Below are 26365 nucleotides of genomic sequence, written 5' to 3' on the forward strand. Positions count from 1 at the left end.
CACTGTGGTCACACTGCTACTTTTAGGCATTAGCTCGAGCAGAGTGAGCAGAGTATGTCTACTTGTGCAGGGAATTACACTAACTGTTCCATAGACGTGCCCTTAAAATGTGTTCAGCTGGCATGTGGTACCTAACACTTTCTCACCAAGCATAAATATCTGTCTAGACAAAGCCATGGAGGGCAACAGCAGGGACTAGGGTGATATAACGTTGATATATACATGACATAACTGTGGGTGTGGCAATTGAGCAATTTTGGTACAGTGGGTGTGGCAAGTGAGGCCTGAATCTGAAGTATCACCATTTGTCTTCCCAGTTGTTGATACGCCATAGGCAATGAATGCTGCATTCATTAAAATGCCCTTGTATATTTTTAGCAAACATGACAGATAATCAGTTCTCTGCCACTGTACTGGGCAACAATTATTTTTCCCTTCAAAGCCTTGTAATGCTTTGGTTATAAATAAAGTAATTTCTCCCTCAAGCAGGAAGGTGCCTAGAGTTTTTTAATGCTCCCAAGAAATTCTTCCTCTCCAAAAAAAAAGGTTACTCACTTTCTGCAGTAACTGAGGTTCTTTGAGATGTGTGTCCCCATGGGTGCTCCACTGTGGTTGCTCCACTGGAGATGTGCTGGAGTTGGAGATCTTCAATAGCAGTTCCCGTCAGACTGCACATGCACTGCGCCCCTCCCCTGCCTCGCGCAGTGCGCAGGCAGTATTTATAGCGCTGTGTGGTGTGGTCCAGCTGCCCTCAGTTCCTTCTCTGCTGCAGAGCCCATATGTTGAGCGATGAAGCAGATGGGAGGAGGGTGCGTAGTGGAACATCCATGGGGCACACATCTCAAAGAACCTCAGTTACTGTACAAAGTGAGTAACCCTCTCTTCTTTTTCGAGTGATGTCCCAATGGGTACTCCACTGTAGGTGATTACAAAGTAGTGCCCCTTGTGGGATGGTTGGGGCTTCAGAGTGGCTTGTATAGCCGAGGAAAGGACTGTGCGTCTAAGGATAGTGTCTGCAGAGGAGTCTTACATAATGGCATAGTGCTGGGCAAAAGTATCTGAGGACGCCCATGTGGCCGCCTTACATATGTCAGTAACTGGAACATTGTTCAGGAATGTAATGTAGGTAGACAGTGCTCATGTGGAGTGTGTCCTTATTGAGGTAGGAACTTGTTCATTATGGAGTTCATATGAGAGACACGTGCACTGTGAAATCTTTTTAGAAAGACATTGTTTCAATATAGTGTCGTCCTTGGACCTCTCAGTGATGGAGATGAACAGACGTGATTTCCTGAATGGTCTTGTTCTATTAAGGTAGAAAGATAATGCACACCTTACGTCAAGTGTATGGAGAACTGCGTCTTGTTGACTACTATGCAGTTTGGGAAAAAAGTTGGGGAGGTGTATGGGTGGGTTCAAATGAAAAGATGTTATGACTTTGGATAGAAATTTGGGATGTGGACAAAGTGTGACTTTTCCTTATGAAACACAGTATCTGGTGGGTGAGCCATGAGGGCTGAGATTTCTCCCACCTGTTGGGCCAAGGTGATGGCAATGAGAAAGGCAGTTATCATAGCTAAATATAAATGTGAGCATATTACCATTGGTTAAAAAGGGGGTCTCATTAAAGATCGTAGCACTCATCAAAGATCGTGGGTCCCAGATAAGGGGTGGAAGCTCATATCTGTGGGTAGAAGTTTTGAATGCCCTTTATGAAACACTTAACAAGGGTGTGTGTGAATACGGAGCACTCTTCAATAGGATGGTGAAAAGTGGTAATAGCGGCCAAGTGTACTCTAATTTAGTTGTAAGCTAGTCCATTCTGTTTCAGTTAGAGAAAGTAATCCAGAATAAGTGGTAATGGGGCATGAACTGCCTCTATACACTTTGGGGTGCACCAGTGTTGGAATCTATTCCATTTATGAGTGTGCATGCATCTAATGGTGTCACATCTGCTATGTAGTAAGATGTGTTTTATTTGGTCACAGCAGTCTACTTCCAGACCCCTGAACCAAGAAGAAGCCATGTTTTCAGATGGAGTGTTTGTGGACTGGAATGACGAACACGGCCAGTATTCTGTGAAAGGAGTCAGAATGCTGGAGGGAGGTTGATAAGTCAACATAGTGACATCCGAAACAAGTAAGTGTAGCATACTTGTCAAAGCCAAGATGGGGCTATTAATATGATGTCAGATTGGTCCTCCTGTATTTTGCGTAAGACTCTGAACACGAAAAGGGGGAATGTATACAGTAGTGGACGATTCCAAGTCATGAAAAAGGCATCTCCCATTGATCCCCATCCCAGTCCTGCTCTGGAGCAAAACTGGGGGCAATGGGTGTTCCGTTGGGTGGCAAAAAGGTCTATGGTAGGATGGCCCCACTGGCAGAATATGGGTCATAATGTTCTCATGTCTAGTTCCCATTTGTGTTCTCAAGAAAAGGTCCTGCTCAATGTGTCTGCCGTAATGTTTTGATGTCCAGGGAGATGTTGTTTCAGATACAAAAGTTCCATAGCTTGATTGCTTCCAAACACAGAGAATGAGATCTTGCTCTTTCCTGCCTGTTGATATAATACATGCAGGCGAGATTGTCTGTCATCACTCTGACAGTCTGATATTTCAGAAGTGGTAAGAAGTGTCAGCAAGGTATTGCAAACCACTTTTAGTTCTAAAAGGTTGATGTGAAGAGTGGAACCAGTTGGTGTCCATCTCCCCTGTATCTTGTGTTCCAGCAGATACACTCCCCAGCTGATGAGGGAGGCAATTAGTGGTTAAAATCATGGTTGGTGAGGGTTGGAGGAAGGGGACCCAGGCACAAACACTGTTGGGATGCATTCACCAGAGCAGAGAGTCCTTGACTTGTCTTGGCATGGACAATAGTTTTTGGATGCTGTGTTTCATAGAATCATAGAAGATTAGGGTTGGAAGGGACCTCAGGAGATCATCTAGTCCAACCCCCTGCTCAAAGCAGGACCAACCCCAACTAAAGCATCCCAGCCAGGGCTTTGTCAAGCCGGGCCTTAAAAACCCCTATGGACAGAGATTCCACCACCTCCCTAGGGAACCCATTCCAGTGCCTCACCACCCTCCTAGTGATAATGTTTTTCCCAATGTCCAACCTAGACGTCTCCCACTGCAACTTGAGACCATTGCTCCTTGTTCTGTCATCTGCCACCACTGAGAACAGCCTAGCTCCATCCTCTTTGGAACATCCCTTCAGGTAGTTGAAGGCTGCTATCAAATCCCTCCTCACTCATCTGTAGACTAAATAAGCCCAGTTCCTTAGCCTCTCCTCATACGTCATGTTCCCCAGCTCCCTAATCATTTTTGTTGCCCTCCGCTGGACTCTCTCCAATTTGTCCACATCCTTTCTCTAGTGGGGGGGCCCAAAACTGGACACAATGCTCCAGATGTGGCCTCACCAGTGCCAAATAGAGGGGAATAATCACTTCCCTTGATCTGTTGGCAATGCTCCTACTAATGCATTATGTTTGTGTGGATGGTGCACAGTGCGGAAACAGCCCTGGAGACATTGCATATGTAATCTTGCATGTCTAACAATGAAAGTGGCTGCTGCCATATGTCTCTGGAGCTGGAGGCATGTGTGTTGAAATCCGGGGGTACACTCATGCATTTGAGATTAGATTTGTTATGGCTGTTAACCTGTGGAGTGGCAGAAATGCTCTTGCTTGTATGGCGTCAAGTTGAGCGTCGATGAATTCCAATGTTTGCACCCATCTCAAGGTGGATTTCTCTAGGTTGATAAGGAGCCCTAAGTTGTTGAAAACATTCCTGGTTGTGTGGACTGCTTGGAGCTCCTTGTGCTCAGTTGGAGCTTTGAGGAGGTAGTCGTCCAAGTACGGGAAGATCGTGATTCCTCTCTTTCTTAAGTAGGCCACAACCACTGCGAGTACCTTGGAAAAAACTTACAGCACTGTTGATAGGCCAAAAGGGAGTACTTTGAATTGGAGGTTGTTGTTGCTCACAGTGAATCATAGGAAGCTTCTGTAAGCGGTATGCATGGTGATGTGCAAGTATGCATCCTGTAGATTGAGGGCTGAGAACCAGTCCCCCCTGTTCCAGTGCTGGTATGATGGTGGATAGGGTGACCATCTTGAATCATTGCAGTTTGACAAACTTGTTTAGGTTGCAAAGGTATAGAATGGGCTGCCAACCGTCAAATTTCTTCTGAACCAGAAAGTAGTGGGAATAGAATCCTCATCCTCTGTGTTGTATGGGGACTGGTTCTTTGACTCCCAGTTGCAGAAGATGGTTTACTTCCTCTCTAAGGATGGTCCCGTGAGAGGGATCCTTGAAGAGGGACAGGGAGAGAGGTGGCGGGATGACATAGTTAGGAAGGGGATGGAATATCCTTCCTTGATTATTTCCAGGATCCATTTGTCTGAAGTGATAAGCATTGAAGATGGTAGAAATGGAGCTAATCGGTTGCCAAACTAGTGGTCAGTTTGTGAGGTCATAGATGGTGGGGAATAGAAGGATGGAATAGACAGGGTGATGGAACAGAGGGGGTATTCTTGGGCGATTGGCCACACCTTCAAAATTGTTATTTGTTGGAAGGTGCGCAAGACATTGCCTCTTGTACAGCGGGCTGTCTGCAATTACTGTGTTTATTGGGAGGGCATTGACAGCTGCGTTGGTTGTTGAAGTGCCACTATGGATATAATGTTGAAGCCAGAATTGTGGAGGAAGCTGACATTTCCCTGATCTCCTCTTTGGCTGTGGGTTGTATATACCCAGTGATCTCAGTGTAGCTCTGGATTCTGTTAGGGAGTGTAGTAAATTGTCAGTACACTCTGAGAAAAGTTTTTGTCTGTCAAATGGTAGGTCTTCAACCTCCTTGGGGAATCACAAATGGTGTAACCAAGATGCCCACCACATGACTATTAAGGTAGCAATAGATTGGGCTGCAATATCGGATGAGGTCAGTGAGACTTGGAGAGCTGTGTGGGCTATGAGATGGCCTTCTGCTATTTAGGGTAAGAATTGTTCTTTTTTACTCTCTGGGAGATCCTGGCATACCTCCTGTAATTTGGAGTAGTTAACGTAATTGTATTTCACCATGAGTACCTCATAGTTAGAAATTCTAAAATGGAGGGTGGCTGGCTTGAGTAGTGCACTATTCATTGGTAGTGCAATTTTTGTCACTGAGGAAGTATAGAGAATGTCAGTCAGCTCCTCTTATTGTTCTTTAACCTCCTCCAGTTGTGTATGTAGCTCGTCTGATACTCTGTGGAACAAGTTCTGAAAATGTCAAAAGTGATCAGCCACAGTAGGAGGCGGTGGCATGATGGCCTCATCAGGTGAGGATGATGAGAAGTGCAGGACCAGCGGTGCCTCTTTCTCCTGGTCATCCTCACATTCACCTTCATATTCATGCACTGGTTCTTCCTGCTGTGCTTGCAGAGGGTGTTCATCTACAGGTTGTGAGATTGTTGAGGATGGGATAGAGGGAGGGTGTTGTATTTGTCATTTCTGTTGGTTACTAAATTTAGCCCTGTACATGGCCCAAGGGTCCCAATATGGCCATTTAGGTGGAAGGAGAATGTGTGGTTGCATCCAAGGAGGACCTTGCCAGGATTGGATACCCTGGGATATTGAAGGGTACATTTGTAATGTAGGTGCTATTTGTCCTGATGTTGATGGGGCAATAGAGTCAGCATGTTCCTCCTCCTCTTCCTCTGCATTACTGGGGAAGGCGTGCGCTGTTCCTGTGGGAGAGAGTGAAGCATGTCTTTACACAGGTGACCATGAGACATGCAGTAAGTCTCCTTTGAGGAGTGGAGATTCTGGTGTATCAGATACTCTTTGTTCTGATATGTATCTGAACTCCTGTGGTGCATATGGCATCAATGCGCGCTACAGCACACAGTGCCGCCATTTGTTTTTCAGCATAGCCAGCAGGTGGCACCAGAGCACCAGTTGAGGGCAGTGCCGTGGTCTTAGTCAATGCCAAGGTCTTGGTTGGTGCTGAAGTCTTGGTCGGAGTCAACAGTTTTCTCAGTGTTGATATCAGTGCCATCGGCTGTTTCGAAGCCACAAAGGGTCTTGGAGCTATGGATAAAGCAGAGGGCTCTCTTCAATAATCACAAACAGAAGGTGGTGTGCCTGCGGAACTCAGTCTCTTTGAGGAGCTGTGACCATTGTAAGAAGGAGTTGACGCCATGGATCTGGTTGGGGATGGCTTTCTTGGGATTTGTGCCTCAGTGGTTGATGAGAGGGCTGCTCTTTTCTTACCCTTAGCCTGGTCAGAAAATGTTTTTTCTTTTACTTGGGTATAGAGAATGAGGGACGGTGGTCGATCTTGATGATTGTGAGGGTCTCTCCAGAGAGGAGGGAGAGCTGGGATTGGAAGCTGGGCGAAGGGACTTCTCCATCAGGAGCAATTTAAGTCTGATGTCCCTGTCCTTCCTTGCTCTCGACTTCAGATCCTGGCAATAAGAGCACTTCTGAGGAACATGTTCCTCTCCCAGACAGCGAATGAACTCTGCGTGACCATCCATTATGGGGAAGGTGGCCTCGCAGGAGATGCACCTCTTAAATCCAGGAGAACTGGCCATAAGGCCACTTCCCAGCCGGGAAGGGGAGGAAGCAGGGGAAAACAGAACACTATACTAAAGACTGTAGGGTCATAGAGGTTAAAATAAAGTGGTAGGAAAATAAACACAAATGACAGTAATGAAATATGTTTTGGGGGTTTTTTAGGGGAAAAAGAAATGGAGTTAACTAACTAGATATCTAAGGGAGAGTTTACTACAGAACTATCTGAGGAGAAGGTGGAAAAGAAATGGGCTCTGCTGAGGGTTCCATTCCAAAGTGCAGGTGACAGAGTTGAAACTGAGGGTGGCAGGACCACACCGTGCTATACATACTTCCCACACACTGCGTGAGGCAGGGGAGGTGTGCATGTGCGGTCTGACAGGCACTGCTACTGAAGATTTCCGACTCCAGACGCAAAGGCTCTGCCACACCTCCAGTGGAGCAGCCACAGTGAAGTACCCATAGGGACATCACACGAAAAGAAGCCTGGTTCTACTCTGAAAAATGACTCTGCAAAAATGGATGAGGATCAAGTTTTCTCAGTTTACAAGTGATGAATTGGCTGTTGTAAGTGCCAGCCCTATAAATTCTAGCTAGGTTCTTTCCTTCTGACATCCTATTGCCAGTAATGACGTGCAGCCCAGTTTTTGCACTCAGTTACACCTGTGCATCCCCATTGCATTCAGTGGTGTTGCATAAGTGTTTCTGTCTATCGGTACTTGTGCTGAGGGGAAAACCATAATATCTGAGTACCTTGCAATCATTAATGATTTTTACACCCCTATCTGATAGGGAAGCATTAGCCCCATTTTACAAATGGCAAAATGAGACACAGAGTAGATTAATTGACCTGCCCAAGGTCATATAGGTAATTTGTGGCTATGGCAGGAATTGAGGCCAATTCTCTTGAATCCCAGTCCAGTGCCCTAGCCACAAAACTATCCTTCCTTAGCTCACCCTTCAATGTGGTTGGACTAGTGTGATTCAGGCCCCAAGATTGGGACTTAGGGCTGGTCTACACTGGTGGCAGCGGTCGAAGGAAAATAAGCAAGCTATGTAATGTTGCTTGCGTATCTCCCATCGATGTATTTACATTCACATACTGCAACATCTTCATGGCACTACATTGATGGGGCACCCTCCCGTCAATGCAGCCTTACTCCTTTTTGGGAAGGTGGATTAATTCAGTCGACTGGAGAACGTGCTTCGATCGACTGAGTGCTAAATCGATGCTGCTGCATCGATACCTGCCACCGCGGCAATGAAGACATACCCTAACGATGGGGTTGACAATGTGTGAGGAGGACTAGAATCAAACTCCCTTCCCAGAGCTGTGTTGGTTCCGCTGGGCTAAGAGGAGTAAAAAACAATACATCTTTTTTTGTTCACTGAAGCCAAAGAGAAGAGCTGGAATACACACAAGGAAAGCACATCTGTTGGGTAAATAGGTGGCATTTTTACAGTCAAAGAACTCCACTTTAACTTTCCACTCCACACTTGATAAACAATATGGGCCAGATCCAGCCCTCGCTCATTTGCCTCAGTGCAGTGGAATTCGTTGCGTTGAAAGGCCATGCAAGCAGGGTGCCAGTGTTTTCAAAAATGTGCTAAGTGTCTCCTTGCTGTCTGAGAATCAGATCTTGACCTCAACCTAAGAACGCCATTGGCCATCACTCTAAATGGTAGTGAGTTCACATGCAGTACTATAGACGGTCTCAGATATTTGTGGCAGATCAAAATCCTCTTTGGTAGATTCCAAACTAAGTTACAAAGCCAGCTTCCTATGTTTGGAAAAGACAACAACAGAGAAGTGGGGATAGTTTGCTGTGGAGTAAAACAGAAAAGCACTGCATATGGCCCTATGATGTACATGGTGAGGTCTTTTAGCCATTATGCTTGCGCCCACAAGCGAGGCACTCATATTTGAATACACACTAACAAGCAAAGGCTGCAGGGCAAGTAACTTGTACAGATGCTATAGTCCCAGCCTGGGCCTTTCCCTGCAGGTATTGCTGGGGGCATAATTGCAAAAATAAGTGCTTTGACCATACAGGGCTATGCAGATCATCAGGAGACTCGAACTAAAGATAAATCAATCTAAAGCTGAACACATCACTTCCTCCAAATCAAGTTGATTTCATTTTAAACTAAATGAGCATCACAAGGAGAGGCCAAAAGAACCTGTCTGGCTTTGCCAGAACTGTTGACCCAGATGGATATGCTGCATTCTCTGAAAACCCAGAGAGCGCTAGGGCCAGAGAGATCTTTGCTGCTATTTGTTTGAGAAACAAAGCTTCCCTCCTCCAAGATTAAAGAAATAAAGGAGTCTAAACTAATCAAATCCTACACGCCTGTTGGCTGACGTTCAGCTTGTCCATGATGCAGCTCAGTGAAGTGAGTAACATTTACAGTGCTATGAGCTTTGTGGAAGAAAGAAAACAAGACAAAAAGAAATGCACCTGGCTGCGAGTCAAACAGGTGTATGGGGCTAGAATCTGAGACTATAATAATGTCTTACAAACATAGAAAAAATAGAATAAGACCAATTCTTCGTGCTTTATTAATGAATTGTAAAGGATTTCTTTATATTACACATGCTTTTGCCAGATACCTCACCAATATTTCCACACCTGTCTGTTTAGCGTTTTAATGCTCCAGCTAAAACACCTTCCTCTACAGTTCCCCAGACTGACAAAATACACAAAGCGATTGTCTGCCGTTGCATGCTTATGTTACAGTGGAGCAATCAGCTTACTTTACACAGCTGAATTTACCATTGTGACCTCTAGAACTGGATGGCTGCATGTGTATTTGTTTGATATAAAAAAGTGTCAGTGCTGTCTAGTGTGGGTGCCTAAAAAGATTTCCTCTCTCCTTTATCATTCCCAGGCACAATTTGTCCAGACTTCCCAGGACTGCTCTGTACCCTGAAGTGACTCAACCAGTTTCTGATAGGGATCTTAATTACACATTAAAGAAGGGAATTGGCCTTCTTGAGCTACTGGATTGAAAAAAGCAGAAGTGAGCCTTAGATGTAAATATTAAAGAAACAGAGGCCCTTGACAGTAAATTTAATCTAATTGATAGAAATAAAAAAAAATTAGAATATCAAAAGAATGGAGAAATTATCACAACTGATTTACAACAGATACACAAATGGTCCCCTGTTGAAAACAGTGTGATTCAGTAGTTGAATCAGCCAGACCACTAAAGACAACCTGATCTAAAATAGACCTTCAGACACTCAAACTACACGCTCAGAATAACACAGCAGCACTTTAACTTTTAAATCAAAGCCTTAAAAGAAAGGGATTTTGACCCCCTCACAGTTCAGAAACTCTGGTACCACAGACTGATCTTCATTTTTACTGCTAAACTGCATTTGACTGCATATAACTTCCACATAAGCAGCCTCAGCCTTTCCTGTTCCTGTCTGCGTATTTTATCTGAAGCATGGTCTTTACCTGAGAGGCGCCTGGGCACATCGGTGATGGCAGGAAGGCCTGTGCCTCGTGTAGAGGACAGGGGAGTTGTGGAATGAATGGATGGTGAAGTCATCTGGCTCAAGTAGGATGGGTAAGACTGGTCATATGACCATGGAGGGGATGATTGTGCCTGTCTGGGGTCTAAAAAACAAAACAAAAGAGAAAATTTAAAAAGAAATGAAAAGATTTAGGGACGCCAGCAGCTTTATCAATGATGGTGGCATTACAGAATCTAAGCACATTGATGTCATGAAGAATGAGAATGCATGACAAACAAAAACTCACAGCATCCCTCCCTTCTCCATGGCCCTGAGTTTTTCATCTTGGAAAATAATATGGTGCAGAACAAAGCACTTCCTCTGAATTTTTAAAGTAGTAGCAAGCAGAGTTTCAAATGATGTGGCCAATTGGTTTAATAAATTCCCCATCTCTCTTGTCCAGTCCTTATAAAGCATTCCACCAGCAGCTCAGAGCTCTGTTAACATACTCAGCCTTACTGGTCTCAGGCTTTTCTGTGTTTTTTTTTTGTTTTTTTTTTAAGACTGGAGCCGAACTTAAAACTGGTTTTCTGAGGAGGAAAGGAGAACTCAAAAGTTGATGGCTATGTCTGTCAAGTTATTATCCAGTTTCAACATTAAACAAAAGTGTTCTCAGCACTGAGAAAGTGATCCAAGAAGGAAAATGTTATTAATCCTATTAGCATCTGTCCAAAAAATGTCATGTTTGGATTCTAGCCCTATTACCTACAGTCACTATCAGTATAATATGAAACTGAATGGTTTGGGGTAACCACTGAAAGTTATTTATACCTTTTGATGCAATTTTACAGCTTGCCTTGGAGAGAGAATGATTCAAGGACATGCAGATTTTCTTTTGCACTGAAGTTCTGTTGGACTGCATTGGGCAAGAAAAGAGGTTGGGCAGTTTTATTTCCCTACCACAAGGTTTTGTAAACAATTTTGCTTTTAGTCAATATCCAGTGATTCACCACTGACAGGAGGAATTATTCATAAAGTCTTTTTTTCTTGTATGTTGGTGAAAAACCAACAGCATTTCTTAGCTAAGAGAGTTTGTTTAGTGAGCTAGGTGACACAAGAGAACTATATGCACTGATGCCTCTGGATTGCTTTATATATACTGCAACGCATCTTTTCAGATTCTCTCTACTGTTTCAAAAGTAGCAAATCAATCCCAGTTTGCCTCAAGAAGTTGCTGCATTTGAGAAGCATCTCAAGGCTCCATTTTGTTGACAGAAACACAAAATCTGAATAAACAATCTCCCCCAACCCATCTTTTTTCTTCTTCTTTAGGAAATTCATCTTTTTTTAAAAAAAAAAAAACAACCCACTCTCTCTGCTATTCCACATGGCAAAACCTTGTCACTTCAGCTATTTCTTGTTTGTTTTTTTCTGTTCAGACATGATTTGTCTGAAGAGATGTCTGGAAAGGAGATACTTCCTTCAAGCAAAATAACTACATAGATACTACCTAAAAAAAAAATTCCAATTTAATTTTAAAAGGATTTTCCTTCAGTTTGCAGTTTATATTAGGAGTGAGTAATCTAAATGGTTAACAGAAATGCTCCTCAGACATCTGAAGGATACCTGATCATTAAATGTAATGAACTTTGTTTTAACAATTTCAAGGCTAGGGCTGTATAAATTGGTTTGGAACAACTTCAAATGTATCTTACTGTTGTTCTATCTGATACTGACACTTTTCTCTGCCTTATACCAGTACTGTAATTCACTATTCAGTGACTGGTAATGATCTTCAACTGGGGGGGTAGGGTGGAAGGTGGGAATAAAAAGCTTACGCGCACTGGCAAAACAGTATTAAAATTAATGATGGGTTGGGACCAGAACCTCAAATCCAAATGCCTTCAAATTCCAGGAGGTTTTCAATCCCAGTCTTTGGATCTAAACTACCCTCCCTTATGGTTTTGATTCTAGGTCACATCTAATACTGGAAGCGGCCTAATTTCCATTTCAAATGTGGAAGAAATATCCTAAGAATGGATGTTCTCACAGGATTTGGGTTCAAGACAGTGAGAATCTCATGCACACAGTTGCTCTTGTGGGCTTTCTGGCACTCAGAATGGTGGCAGCCTCATGGGAACAGAAGTCCTTGTGACATTTATACACCAACATATCTTGAACTCATATCCTAGTCCTCATTTGGCTTTGGACCCTGAAATCTAGCTTAACCCTAGATCTAAATACTGCCTCCTTGGCTCATCCCACCTTAAAATACAAATAAAGGCTTTAGGGTCATGTAAACAGATTCTAATTTTTGATACTTGATTTCATCTATTCATGACTGTAATAGTAAGTGTTTTAAAAGCAAAAATTATTTCATAAGAAGAGAGGAGGGACTCTCTTTTGGTTAAGGCACTGGACTGGAACTCAGGAGATCTGGGTTCAATCACTGGCTCTGCCACAGTCTCCTGTTGGAATCTTAAGCAAGTCACTTAACCTTTCTGTGCCTCAGTTCCCCAGGATATTCTCTTTCTCTCACTCTTTGTCTTGTCTACTTAGTTGGTAAGCTCTTTGGAGCACAGACTGTTTCTTACTATATAGCTAGCACAATTGGACCCTGATCCTGGTTGGGGCCTCTCAGTCCTGATAGCTCAGTGGATACATATTCCAACCTGACCACTTCTGAAAGGAGAGTGAAAGTAAGTTCAGCGTGAGCTCTATAGAGAAATGAGGCCCCAGTTCATCACTGATCAGAAAAGGAAGCAATTGAAAAGAAAACACTGAAACCAAACCAAATCCAGGATAAGCTGTTAGAAAAGTCACTACTGCAGCTGAGAGTCACTGCTTGGGAGGAAATCAGCGCTGTGCCAAAATGAAGAGTAATAAGACTTCCTTGCCCTAAGTCAGGGCTGAGGTCACCATTGGGGCAGGGTGGAGAATCTTGCCCTGTGGCTGGCTGGCTTCGTGCACTGTGCTTGGCCTGTTAACAAACAGGAAACTGAAGTTTCTAGCGTATCTGAGCAGAAGCCTTCAAACCAACCCTACCTTATTAAGAACAGCAGGTGTTTGTATGTGCATGTGCGGAGGGCTGGGTGGGGGGAGCTGCAACTGTGCTGCCTGTCAGAGATTACTTTCAAAGCCAAATGGTGAATTGCACTCATCTCCCCAATCTGGGCTGAACGCCCTCACTAAGCAGGCTAAGCGGGAAATCCCTCACTAAGCAGGCTAAGTGGGAAATTCAGTGCACAAACTTCAAAAACAACTGTTAGTCCTGCAGACTGCTGGCCAGCTGGGGTCGCACAATACAACATTCTGGGACACTAACACACTGGCGCGGGAACTTAGGCCAGAGGAGATCAAGCTATCCTTTTAGTTTGGTTGTTTTTTGTTTTCACATATGCCACAGTCTGTATTGAAAACAGAGCCCCTCCAAAATGCACTGAGCCTGCTCATACCACAGATGAATTTGCTCCCAGATCAATGTTTTCTGGGACATGTGGGAAAGCTGGGAATTAGGACATAAGAGGGAATTGCCAGGAAGATTTTGAGAGTTTCTTTTTTGTTGCTTGTGTGCTGAGTTACCACTTAGCCTGGATACATGTGTATTTAGTATGTACTGGTGAAATACATACAATGGCCTGTGAGCATATTAGTGGGAAGGTTTTTCTGCCTTCTGTACAAGAAGCATATTCCCTTGTTAGCTCGAACCTGGGGACTTGTGAGATTTGCCAGCTGATCAGGCAGCTTCTGGGTGTCTGGAGGACCAGAAGCTTTGCATTATTGCATGAAAGATCATGGGTGCTGACAGGCACAGCATGTCTTTCCGATTGTTAAAAGCCTAGAACATATGAATAGTCCCAGAGCTGTTAGTCAGAGGGAGCATGACTCCGCCTAAAGGAATCCCCAGCATACAAGAAAATAAAAAAGCATATTGAACAGATTGGGGGGGGGGAGGAGGAGGAAACAACCCACCCACCTTTCTTGATGGCAATATGCAAACATTGAAGAAAGGCAAAAGAGCACAGTGAGAAGACCAAAGCCAGGAGTTCAGGGCTATCACATTTCTGCACTTCAAAATTTGGAGTGATTACTAATAGCAGTCCTCCTTCTGTAAACATTTTTGTTATGCCTGTGTGGGTGTGAAGAAAAGTTCTCTTTTTTAAGTCATTCACAACAAGGCATATCAGGCAAATGCTCCTAAACTTCATGCACAGATCGGCTGAAACAAGTCAGCAGGGGTGAGGTCTAAACTAATACACACACAGCTCCTTCCTGTTTGCACTGCCAGGTAAGCTTCTGTGAAACAGGAAATGTCAAATATTGCGTATTATTTCATTCCTAGGCTTTATTACCACGTTCATAGTTACAGTTGGTAGATTTACATACTATTTGACTCTTGCTTCTATGATCTACTGTATACATCTTAGTGGATTCTTGGGAAAACAAGGGTGTTTAGAAATTAGTCAAGTGTTGGATGGACTGTACAAAATTAAAAATCAGTGTCCCAATTCTCCTGTCAATTACACTGGCTTTACACTAGTGCAACTCCATTGACTTAATGGAAATATTATCATATAAGAGCAGTGCAAACGAGAGAGGAAATAGATCCTAAATATCTCAGTTAAGTAGCCTTTTGCAATGATTGGCACTAGGTTATGAGACATACAGTGATCTAGACTGGAGAGAAATCAATTTTCCATTCCCCAAACTGAAAGAGTACTGAAGAACATGATCACCAGATACGAAGGTTGACCATTTCTCACTATAGAGTCTAAAATCTAAACAAACACACACATGCACACCTTACACAATCATTCTCATTTAAGTCCCTATCATCCATTCAAATCTGATACCACATCTTTTTGTTGCTGACTATATTAGTGCTACGGCTCATGCTGAAAAATAAGTAGTCTGGAGCTATCTGTTGTAAATATTTAAAGTAAGATATCCTCAATTATGGTCCGAACAAAGCCAAGACTACTCTCTGCACGAGTAAATGGGCTACTGTAGAAAACTTGCTTCTCTGAGATTTTCAAGGACTCCTTTAAAAACTCTGAACCAGGTCCCGATCTCCATGGTCAATCAGGAGTAACTCCACTGAAGTCAAGTCTAATGATGTTACTCCTTGACTGCCACTGGTATAAGTGAGACCAGATTTTGGCTTTCCATCTCTAAAATCAATCCTCACAAACCTCTCAAGAGTCACATTTCTAAAGAAAAAAACCAAAAACAATTCTTGCTAACAGAGCAACTAGACAATAAAATGGAAAAAAATGATACTTTAAGGGTGCACAAACTTTACCCGAGAGAGGGTCACCATAACAACTTGCCAGGAGCTTGAAGGATGCAATGAAATAGCATAAAATGCAACAGACTGCTGTAACCCTTGTCCTCAATGCAGAGCTGCAGCCTACTGAATCCACAGCTCCCAATACTCTCCGTTGATACATACAGACAAGCAGGCTGGGTCCTGTAGTTTCTAGGGGCCACATCTCTGTATTAAAGTAGAATGCAGCTTGCTTCTTTGGATGAAGTTTTGGGGAAATTTTCTTTAAGGATAAAATTCAACCCCGTGCAGAGGGTCAGGCACTTAAATCCTCAACACTGGGTTTAAGTGATACACAGGGCCTTGTGCTAGGTGTAATCTCCCCTTTTGATAAGCCAGAACTGTTGCTGAGGGGCTAATGGAAGCAGTGCTCTCAACAAGCTAGTCCAAAAACCTTTACCCAGATTTTGTAGTAAATGCAACTCACTTTGCTCCAACAAATTCCTAACAACCTACAGCAAATTCCTATAAAACAATTATGCCGGGTCTAGAAAAGCATACTGCCCAGAAAAGAAGGCCCTCTTTCTTTCTCTGGGTGGAACTCATCCTTGTGCAGATGGTCAGTACAAGCCCTATCAACATTTAATACCTCAACACAGAGACTAAGGGGGACTTCACTGGTGGAGAAGCTTTGTGCTGCCCCTATGCATAAGGACGGATTTCTCTCTCTGCCCATAATCATGTTACTCTATTTGCCTTCTAACAACATTCCAACAAAGAACCTTCTTGGCCTGATAGAGCTGATGAGTTCTCCCACTGACCTCAATATAAGTAAGGCCTGTAGGATCCAGCCCTAATTGCATTAACTCTGCCTTCTGACACCCTAAATTGTCATGAGTTTCCCCAGTCTGAAAAATGAAGTTAAATGCTGCTGGGCATGGGGAAGTGGAGGGGGGGAGCATGTTTCACACAACCTGCCTTTGAGTGCTGTTATTTCAGTTACTGAAGTCACAGATTGCCTATAGATCAGATGGTGCCATAGTGGTGATGGAGCATGAAACCTCACTTAACTCCCACTTTACAGTTTCTTCTTGCAGCTGAGATTCCACTACTCACACTGACCGCATTCTTGCCATTATGCCTGTGGCTTTTCCCATCTGATAGAAGCTAATCCTCACTGGTTATATTTTAGAAAAACAACAGTTTTTCTTGTTTCATGTTTAAGAATTGATGCAACAGTTCGCTGTCTGAATGGGAGGGTAATTTGATATCCAAGCAAGTCATTTGAGTTCCACTTAAAAAAACCCCAAAAATAGCAAATATACCAAAATCTAAATGTGAGTGGACAGGAATCTTGATTTATGAGCAATATGCGGGGTTTAAATTGGATCTGCACTACCTCAGCAAAGGTATCTACTTATTGGATGATTTGTTTTTAAATGACCATTCGATGTTGCTTTTGCAGAATAATAGTTAAAATGCCATGTTGAATAAGGGCAACTCTGTGCTAAGCTGTGCTTGCACTGCAACAGTCTGGTCCTTTAGCAAGTTTAGGAAGGTGGCATATTTAAAAAAAACCCACAGTATTTAAACACTATAGGAAAACAAACACAACCCAGAAAAAAAAATAACTGTAAACCAGCAGAGTGTTAGAGCATATGCTTAATTCTTTACTACTTAGATGAAGATGGCTAGGTTCTAAATACTATTTATATTTAATCATGCAATAATTATGCAAAACCTAAATTGGAATTAAACAAAAGAAGTTAAACTATGTGTTTCCTATTAGCATACTGACTTTTATTGTAAGGAAACAATTGTGTACTGCTGCAGTTACTAGGAACTAATGGTTTTCTTTTATATTAATTACAGGTTAAAAAATTACCAAACTAAGGCATTTACAAAGCAACAGCTAGTTAATTTTATCAAATGTAATAAAAAGCCTTTCTTTCGGTACAAAGGTCACATCACTTTTTATCACACTCCCAAATACTATTAGCTCAAAGGACCATACCAAGGGAGCAAAGAATAGAAAAAGCCAAGTTGTTATTGATTCATTTTTGTGGACGTGCACCTATTGCATAGTATCAATGTTACATGGAGAAAATGCAGCACCCTAGTAATTTAATCGGGTGCTGTGGACAACACAAAGAGTTCTTTTCCCAGGTTGTACTACCTCAAATAAACACAAATTCTGCAATCTCCCATCGTCAAACTATTGATTGATCAAAGAGGGGTGCCTCACTCAGCGCTCTGAGCTTTAAACCTCGTCTTTCTCTGGTGTATGTACCACAGCAAAGGACTCCACTAAAAGTGCACTACTTGCAATCCTCAAAAGTGCACTGAGAGACTGTCAGCAAAAGCACCACCACATCATGCTAGAACATAGGGAGAGAAGTATCTTGAATAGCACCCAAAACAGAATGGAAAGACAGTGCAATTCACGGAGCACAGGTGTACCAGGCTCTCACTGCTGTTCTATTAAGCAGGTGGGCTACCATAATGCTAGCAAGTGGTCTTCAATGGCTGAGTGGATTGCATTTATACAACCAGAAGCAGATAAAGCGTGGAGGATTGTGGAAAGAGCTGTGTCAGCAAGAAAAGTCTACAGCCCCTTAATGAGCTGCAAACTTTTAAAAGCGGTAGGAGTCATTGCTTCTACCTGGGGAAATGACAGCAGTCAGGGATTCAAAAATACCCAACCACTGGGCATCTCTTTGGCAAGGAAAGGACAGACTCCACTGCTAGAAAGAGAAGTCACCCCTTCCCGATTCAAGTCGTTTCCCTCTGCCTTAGCAGCACCACCTCTGAGTTGTATAGACTGAGTCTCAGTCAGCATAATCTTCATAGTTTTTAACTAACTCTTTAACTGTGCCGTGAGTAGTAAAGACCAAGGCTTTGTCTACAGTCAGACTTATTTAAACATCTGAAGTTTTCACCTCCAGGATTTGTAAGTGCCGCTACTGATTCATAATGAGGCAAAAAAGTATATTATTAATCAAACCCAGAAGCACAATTTCTACAGGAGGCTTTTATGTGAAAGAGAACAGCATATAAAGTTACACTTAGCTAGGATTATAGTTACAAGAGGCTCTAGTCCTCCTGCTTCAGGCCATAAACTGATCACCAGATGCGGGTCAGGAAGAATTCCACCCCCTTTCATTAGTTCAGTATTGCACAATAGGTAAACTAGAGAGGCAGAAGAAAGAGGAAGATTTTGGTTATGCCTTTAAGGACCAGCCACTCTGAAGTGGGAAGTCTATTCATTGTCTTTTCTAGAGTTGAGTTGGGTCCTCATTTGCTGTCAGAGACAAGATATTAGACTGAAGACTCCACTGGTCTTTTGGTTTGGCAATTCTTAACTACTGCACTATATGCAGCAAAATCCAGATTTCGGATGCCTAATTAATCAAAGGGAAGCCTGGCAAATGAACCTGTTATGAGATATCAGTAGATGGCAGGTCCCATGATATTTATATATATTATATACATATTTCACAGGAGTTAGAGTTAAAGCTAGAGCTCTAGAGCTGTGGGAAACTTGGCAGTTTCCATTTGCCAAGGTTCATGAGAACAATTTTTTTTCAGTTTCGATTCTCATGGGATTTCACATTGAGTTTTGGGTTCAAACAAAAACCCACTTATTCTTTACTGCAAATTAATTAACTGGTTGAACTTTTTTAAAAAAAAAACCAAAGCCACAACATTTAGTCTAAACCACTGAGTTTCAGCTGGTATCATGTCAAAACCACTTGAAACATGAAACCATAAATCTTCCCAGGTTGACTCAAAATCAGGCACAGGTTGTCTGGAAAAAGTTTGCAAAACTTACTAAGTCTTCATGTTTTTAACAAAATACTGACCCCAATGAATTTTGTATACTTTAGGATTTTGTTGCAAGCCTTTGGCACAATTATAGTTAAAATCCCATTTCAGTTTTACAATTTGTTACACACAGTAATTTTTTAACTCTCTTTCAGCATAGTGAAATACCATCCCTCAGCGTGCAGTCAGAATTGCTGCCTACAATCCTCACTGGCAGCCCTGGGAGATTTTCACATACTCGTTTGTTTATTGCGACAGTTATAGAAACTGGCATTAGAGGGAAGCCACAGTGTGAGAAGGTTGCATAGGTATCCTGATAACAACAGTACAATGTTGGCCACTTTTCTCACCAGCAAAATAAAGAGCGCTGCTGAATAAATATATTCAGATATTCCATGCATTGAATCACTGCACATATGTTGGTTATTTCAGAGCATATGGTGCTTGAAATTTCACCAGATTCCTCACCTATTTGCTGGATTTTGATATTTTGATCTTTTAAAAATTAATTTAAGAAAAGAAAGACGTTTCCAGCTTTAAATGCTACAGAATAATCTGCTCCTCAACTAGCTTTGATTGGTGCACATCTCTCACTCTGTAACAGCCTCACTTCTTTACAGTTGACACAAATATATCCACAACCAATTACTACCATTGCCTGTGCAAGTCAAACCTATGGTTCTGTCTCTTACCTGTAATCTGACTCTGTCCTTGTGGATTAAAAGGACTTGGTGCAGAGTTCAGAGAGGGCCGTGGGCTCTGAGTCGGGACCCCTACTCTCATACTGGGATGAGGAATGCGCCCTAAATCACTGAGCCGTTCAGAGAACAAACTAGGTTTAGAGTCATCAAGCTTCTGTCTGTGCCCTGGAAACAGCAAATCATAAAATAAAAGCATTATTAGCACGACTGAACAATTTACCATACAAGCCCCCTCCCCAATTTATCTGTAAGGACCTATTAACTGCACTTCTTGAGGTGTAAGTAGATGTCGAAAAATTGTGTTTTTACGGGGCTTTCTCTTTACAGATACATGTACAGTACTGTTTCAAGCAGCTTTGTTAAAGAGTACGAAGGAACTAAGTGTGCAACAGCAAAGGTCTACACAGACCAGTTAATGTGCAACACATTAGTGCCTTGTAGTCCAGATTACTACTCCATGTAGACAAGCCCTTAGATACAAACCAGGGAGCAGGGACCTCACCTATATAAAAAAATCTGCACTGGAAAAAGAGTGAAGTCAATATGAATTGAGGAACCATTACTGGTATTTTTCCAGCGTTTATTGGATAAACACTGATTTCAGGTTTCATTTATTTTTATTTGTTTTTGTATTTGGGATGTTGTACTGGTATTTGTTGGTTAAAATCCTAAAATCAGAAGCTGTGTGTATGCCACATCCACCTCCCAAACCAGAATGAGATATACTGGTATAACTGTTCATACCAGGGTTTTTTTATTGCTTTAATGTCAGTGAGATAATTAAAGTAGCACAAGCTTCTAATATAGATAAACCTCATGTGTGAGTGAGAGATTATTCCAGGATCGGTATAGACATTTTCAGACACATAAGAAAATCAGACTTTTTTTAATGACTCCATTACAATTAATCCTTATGGTTCCCTCAGTATTCTGTAACTTTAGAACTTATTCAGAAATTAGAACTAAATAGCCAGTCTCCTTTAAGAAGACAAAAAAGTGGTGTAATAAGGAAAAAATGGCAAAGCTACATCTGATGAAACTAATACAGGTAGGTCCCATACTTCCCTTCACTTAATGGGCTATCCCTCATCGTTGCTCCCTCCCCAGCTTCTGCTAGCAGATGAGCTGCATGAATGCCACTTGGATTAACTGGGAATGCTCTTTACTGTTGTGCAGTTGTTAAAAGTTAAAAGGGAAAATGACATTAATAAAAAATATGCTGATACTATAGGTACTTTTACTTAAGATCTGCCAGTTGTGTTCTATTATAGAAATTATGCATCATCCATCACCGAATTTATATTCAGAGACTTAATTCATTTTAAGGTGTTTCCATGATGCTCATCACAAGAGTATCTGAGCACCTCACCAAGTTTAATGAATGGATTCTTAGAACAGCAGGCAGATAGGATTTATTTCCCCCATTTTACAGATGGGGAAGCTGAATCAGAGAGAGATTAAATGACTTGGTTAAGTTTATAGAGAGAGAATCCAGAAGCTAGAACCCAGATTCTATCACTACCACTCTTGTGCTGCAACCATCCTTCATTTATAGAAACAGCCATCATCCTAGTATCTGAGTGCCTGGCATATAACACACATTATCTAACTGGATCTCTGAGAACAAGTGATGGAAGCAGGCAAGCAATTTTGGTACTGGTACTAGTACAAGACTCAGAGAAAACCTATTTCTATACAGAAAACTGCGAGGCTGGAATGGGAGTATGCAGAGAAATGGATCTAATTTGAGATTAAAGAAGAGTCTCAAACAATTTTTAAGGTTCTTGAAACTAATTTGTTGACCCATTTTCCTGTAATTTTAAAGCATGTTTTTCCCCCAATCTACAGTATGGTTTTTCCCAAAAGTTAAAGGGAAACAGATGCTACATATTAGAATGACCCACCCAAAATTAGGCTGGCACAAGTGGGTCCCCTATATATATAGGAGTGATGTTGATAAGTATAGATATAGAATGATTTCTTGGCTGGTTCATGATAATGTAATCACAGGTTAATTAATATGATAATACCTTAACTGACTGTGTTTAGCATTGTCCCTGGAATCTACAAAAAGCATCTATGGTACAAATTAGGTGTTGTTAAATCTAAAGAAGTAATTTTCACACACACAATATTTTTTCCACAGAAGTTCTCCTTCCCAACCTCTCTCCTTTTTTCCACAAACTCTGTGTTTGTTTTTCCCTCTGCCTGTGCCATTTTCCACCCTGTTTTTTCCAATGGATTTTTTCCCCTTTCTCCTTTGTTCGCATTTGTTCCTAATCAGAATATAATCTCATTTCACTGAGTTCAAAATAAAATAAACTGAGTTAGTTTATCCCTAATCTCTCACACCAGGGCCGAGTTTATCTGAAAATGAATTTACCCCAAAATGGGCTTTTGCTTTGAATTTTCAGATAAAAATTCTATTGTATATTTATGTAATGTCCTTCCTTCTCAGAATCCCAAAGCACTTTATTAACAAAATGATACACAAACCTGAACTATATAATGTGTTAATTATATCAGTGATTATTTGTAAGTTATCACTGCTGCTCAGGTCTGTAAAAGTATGTATGTGATGCCCTTCAACTTGCTTTTGACCACGCTTTATTCTGCAGTGCATAGCTATATAAAAACAAAGGTTATATTTAACTACATACATGATTTACTCCAAACCTAATCCATCACTGAAATGCAGCCACTTCTGAGCAGATCCCAGCAACTGTCTGCTAGTGGAAAATAACTGCACACAGCAGTTTAGGCTAGGATGTGAAGAAGAAAGAACTCTGTATCTGGTTGAAACTGTAGGAATTTAGAGTAAATTTTTTTTTAAAAAAAAGGCGCAGGTGGGGTGGGGTTATCCAGGTCTGGAAGACCCAAAGCATCAAGGAAACTAAGGATACATTTACACTGCAATTAAAAATCCACGGCTGGCCCACGCTGGCTGATTCAGGCTAAGGGGCCATTTAATTGCAGTGCAGATGTTCCGGTTTGGACTGGAGTCTGGGTTCTAGGATCCTGCAAGGTGGGAGGGCCCTAGAACTCAGGCTACAGCCCAAGCCCAAATATCTACACTGCAATGAAACAGACTCTTAACCCGAGTCCCGAAAGCCTAAGTCAGCTAGCACGGACCAGCTACAAGTGTCTAATTGCAGTGTAGACATATCCTATGAGGCTCTAGAAACCAAAGAGGAGTCATAGGCACTCTTGGCTTGCCCCTCCTCTTGTAGACATTTTAAATTTAGGGCCAAGACACAAAGGAACATTGGAACAAAAGGGTCTCTTGATGCCAGATAGGACTCAGCTTACACACAGTAAGATCCCCTAAAGAGGTTTTGTTAAATTTTGTCTTCTCAAGTTTGTGTGATTGTTGAAGTATAATAAAAGCCATGGCTGAATAAGTCCCTGACCTATCTTTAATGACAAATAAAATAATTCTAACCAAACCTCCATTGTAATGAAACCTGTGTGCTGAGCTGTGACTCCTGAGATGTTTTTAAATCAAAGGCCTCCAGGCAGTCCTTGGAGAATAAAGCCTGAAAATAATACATTCAGAAGGTGCTTAAAATCATAGGAGTTAGGGTGTGATTCACAAAATTAGGCACCTAAATATCTGTGTGAATTCCCCCTAAGTGCCTTACATACCTATGGACCTGAGAACCCCTAATGATTGTAGAAGAGCTACACCATACAGTGAAACACCATAGAAAAATACTTTCCAAACAGCATCTAAGCAGGAATAATGACATACATGCTATACATTTGAAGTTCATGCACAAAGGCTGCTTTTCATCTTAGTAGTGACATATGCATCCGTTGACAGAGAAATTCCTGATCCCCAGGGAGCACGCTAAGAAAAGACGTTTTTCTCTGTCTTGAGTGTGAAGCATAATTTATTTCAGAAAATAAATCTGGGTATCATTGTGGACAGCTCAATGAAAACCTCTGATCTATATGTAACAGTGATTTAAAACATAAAAAAGCAATGTTATATATAGAACAGGATAAAATAATATTGGAAATATTCTAATAGCATTGTACAGCAGCTCAATAAGACTGACTCACCCAGAATACGGTGTTCCTTTCTGGTCACCCTCTCTCAAAGAAGTTATAGCAGAAACAAAGCAGGTTCAAAAGTAGGTTACAAAGATGGTTAGAGACAAGGTAAGTCTCTGATATGAAGTCAGAATGAAAAAATTGGGCATGTTTAGTGAGGCACTGAATCAGGGTGTAATCCAAAGCACTCTGAAAGACTGAGGTCAAAAAGACAGGACACACTGTAAGAAGAAGTTCAATAAAGTACTCCAGTGTATCTATTCTCAGAGTACAAGAACACAGAGTCAGAGCCTAGATTAGCATCCAGGAATTCTTATCCTCAAATCCCAACAACTTCTTCTGCCCACACAAGGCTAGATTTACAAAGGTACATAGGCACTGTAAAAATCACAGAACACACTGTGATTCACAAGCCTGAGTTAGGCACTAGGCTCCTATTCAATGAATGTGGAGAGACAGTCACTTGAGCCTGATTCACAAAAGTCAGCATGGTAGCCCGGGAGCCACTTAAGCTAGTCAATGGGAGATACCAATGAGAAGGGTATGTCCTAAGCCCCTCCCCTCTTTCAGACATAGGTGCCTAAATCCAAGCTGTGGGGAAGTGCCTATCTCTGCAGGCCATTCTCAGCTGTGAACCCTCTTTGGTGTTAGGAGTCAAAGACATTTTTTGCAAGCTGGGTGGGTGGTGGAGGAAGGAGAAGCTCCTTCATAATTTTTAGCCTAGTGATTAAGGTATTCATGTGGGAGATCCCAAGTTCAATTCTCCCTTTCCTCTCTCCGAGGAGGAAGGATCTGCCATGACTCAGGAGAGTGCCATTGGTCTATGGGATATTCTGATGTGAGAAGTTCCTTCAGTCTCCCCTGTTGAAGTTGTTCCACTGTGGCTAAATACTTAGTCATTTGAGCCAGAGAGTGTGTGAGAGAGAGACAGAGCACAAACATGAGAATGACTCAATAGCCTAGGTGTAGAGCACTTCCCTAGGATGTGGGAGACCCAGGGTCCTTCCCCCTGGTCCAATGACTACGTAAGTATTTATCCACAGTGGAGCAGCTTCAACAGGAGAGATGGCGGGACCCCCATATCAGTATGTCCCATAGCCCAGTGGTTTGGGCACTTATCTGCAAAGTGGCAGATCCCTGGTCAAATATCATCTCATCATAAAGAGGGGAGATTGAATGGGGGGGTCTCCCACATTTTTGGTGAGTATCCTAATCACTGGGTTAAAAGGTATGAGGGAGGTCCTCCTCCTTTCCCTCTCCTGGCTGCTTTGTGTGAAGTCACATGTAGGGCCCGAGCAGGCCTTTGGTATCAGGCCTCGCAAATGACTTAGGTAGCCAAACACCTATCCTTCCCCGGTTTGTGTATTGCTCTGGGATTGAGGTGGGGGATGAGTTCTCAGATGTTTATAGTGAGGCAGCAGTACACATGCTCAGAGGTAGAAACACAGGCACCTGGTGACCTTATTGCAAAAACTTAGGCAACCAGCGAGTTAAGGCACTTACAGGATTCCGAGGGAGTTTTGTGAATCACAGTGGCACTTAAAACTGAGACATAGGAGCCTAAACCCAGACTTAGGCCCCTAACTACTTTTGTGAATCTAGCCCATCATTGCAGTGAGCAATATCCTAGTCAATCAGCCCTACCCAGCTCTTTTAACCAAACCTATGTACCAAAGATTCTGGAAAGAGACTGCACTGTGGTTAACCTGCTGTAGGAGTTGTGGTACCAATTCGGAGTGAAAATAGATCTGACACAATTAACGCAGTAAAGCAAACCAAAATCCTGGCTAGACACATATGCCATAACTATGCATGGTACAATCATACCTGCCAATCAAAGCAGGAAAGCTTCAGTCAGGAAAATGTTAAAGGTGGTACATAAGAGCTATCACTATATTACCCATTCCATCCAGGGTAGACAACATGCTAAAGCTTTGACCCTAGATGGATCTGACTGTTTCCTGGTTTCCTGTTATCCCGGAAATGCTGTCCATGTCTGCTGGCGGGTTTCAGCTGGAAAGGCAGGTCACCTTTTCTCTGATCACCAGGCTCTTACCATTAGTTTAGTTGACACCCTCTAGCCACTTCAAATGGACATTTGAGAGGTCAATCTGGAGAACCCAAAGTAAATCTGATGCCCCAACATTTTTACCTCTTTATATTTTTTTATTCTGCAGCTTTGGGGTGTGGGGCTGAAAACTAATCAGACTATATTTAGTCTAGCCACATGCAGTGACATTGAAGAACTCTCTTTCTAGCACTAAGCAAACCACACATGAATTTTTTGTGGTACCAGGAAGCTCTGGTTATCAGATTGTCAACAGATGTTTTTATGAATGCTGAGTGGGCTGGGTATTTTCAATCTTCACCCATTTGCACCTCTTTCACTTTGATATACTTTTGTCACAACAACAACGGCAAATGATGGGGGAATCAAATATCTCTGCATAAAAGCCAAGCATAGGAAATTCATAAATGCAGCTGAAATTCAGATCCTA

General features: G+C 42.1%; 1 protein-coding gene across 3 annotated transcripts in view; it reads right to left on the minus strand.

The window, feature by feature from the left end:
* The window catches only part of RUNX2 (RUNX family transcription factor 2), a 190373-nt gene that overhangs the window by 27524 nt on the left and 136484 nt on the right, over nt 1–26365 (minus strand). For 2 of the 3 annotated variants that reach the window (XM_067544940.1, XM_067544941.1), the window contains 2 exons: nt 19803–19976; nt 10021–10182 (listed from right to left, as the gene is read on the minus strand). In XM_067544940.1, the coding sequence (XP_067401041.1) occupies nt 10021–10182; nt 19803–19976 (336 nt within the window). Of the gene's footprint in view, nt 1–3145; nt 3167–10020; nt 10183–19802; nt 19977–26365 lie in introns of all 3 variants that reach the window. The other variant, XM_067544938.1, reaches the window with a different exon arrangement.

This window comes from Emydura macquarii, unplaced genomic scaffold (genome assembly GCF_026122565.2).
Source record: "Emydura macquarii macquarii isolate MOO-44397 ecotype Brisbane River unplaced genomic scaffold, CSIRO-AGI_Emac_v2 contig_1039, whole genome shotgun sequence".
Classification (NCBI taxonomy): domain Eukaryota; kingdom Metazoa; phylum Chordata; order Testudines; family Chelidae; genus Emydura; species Emydura macquarii.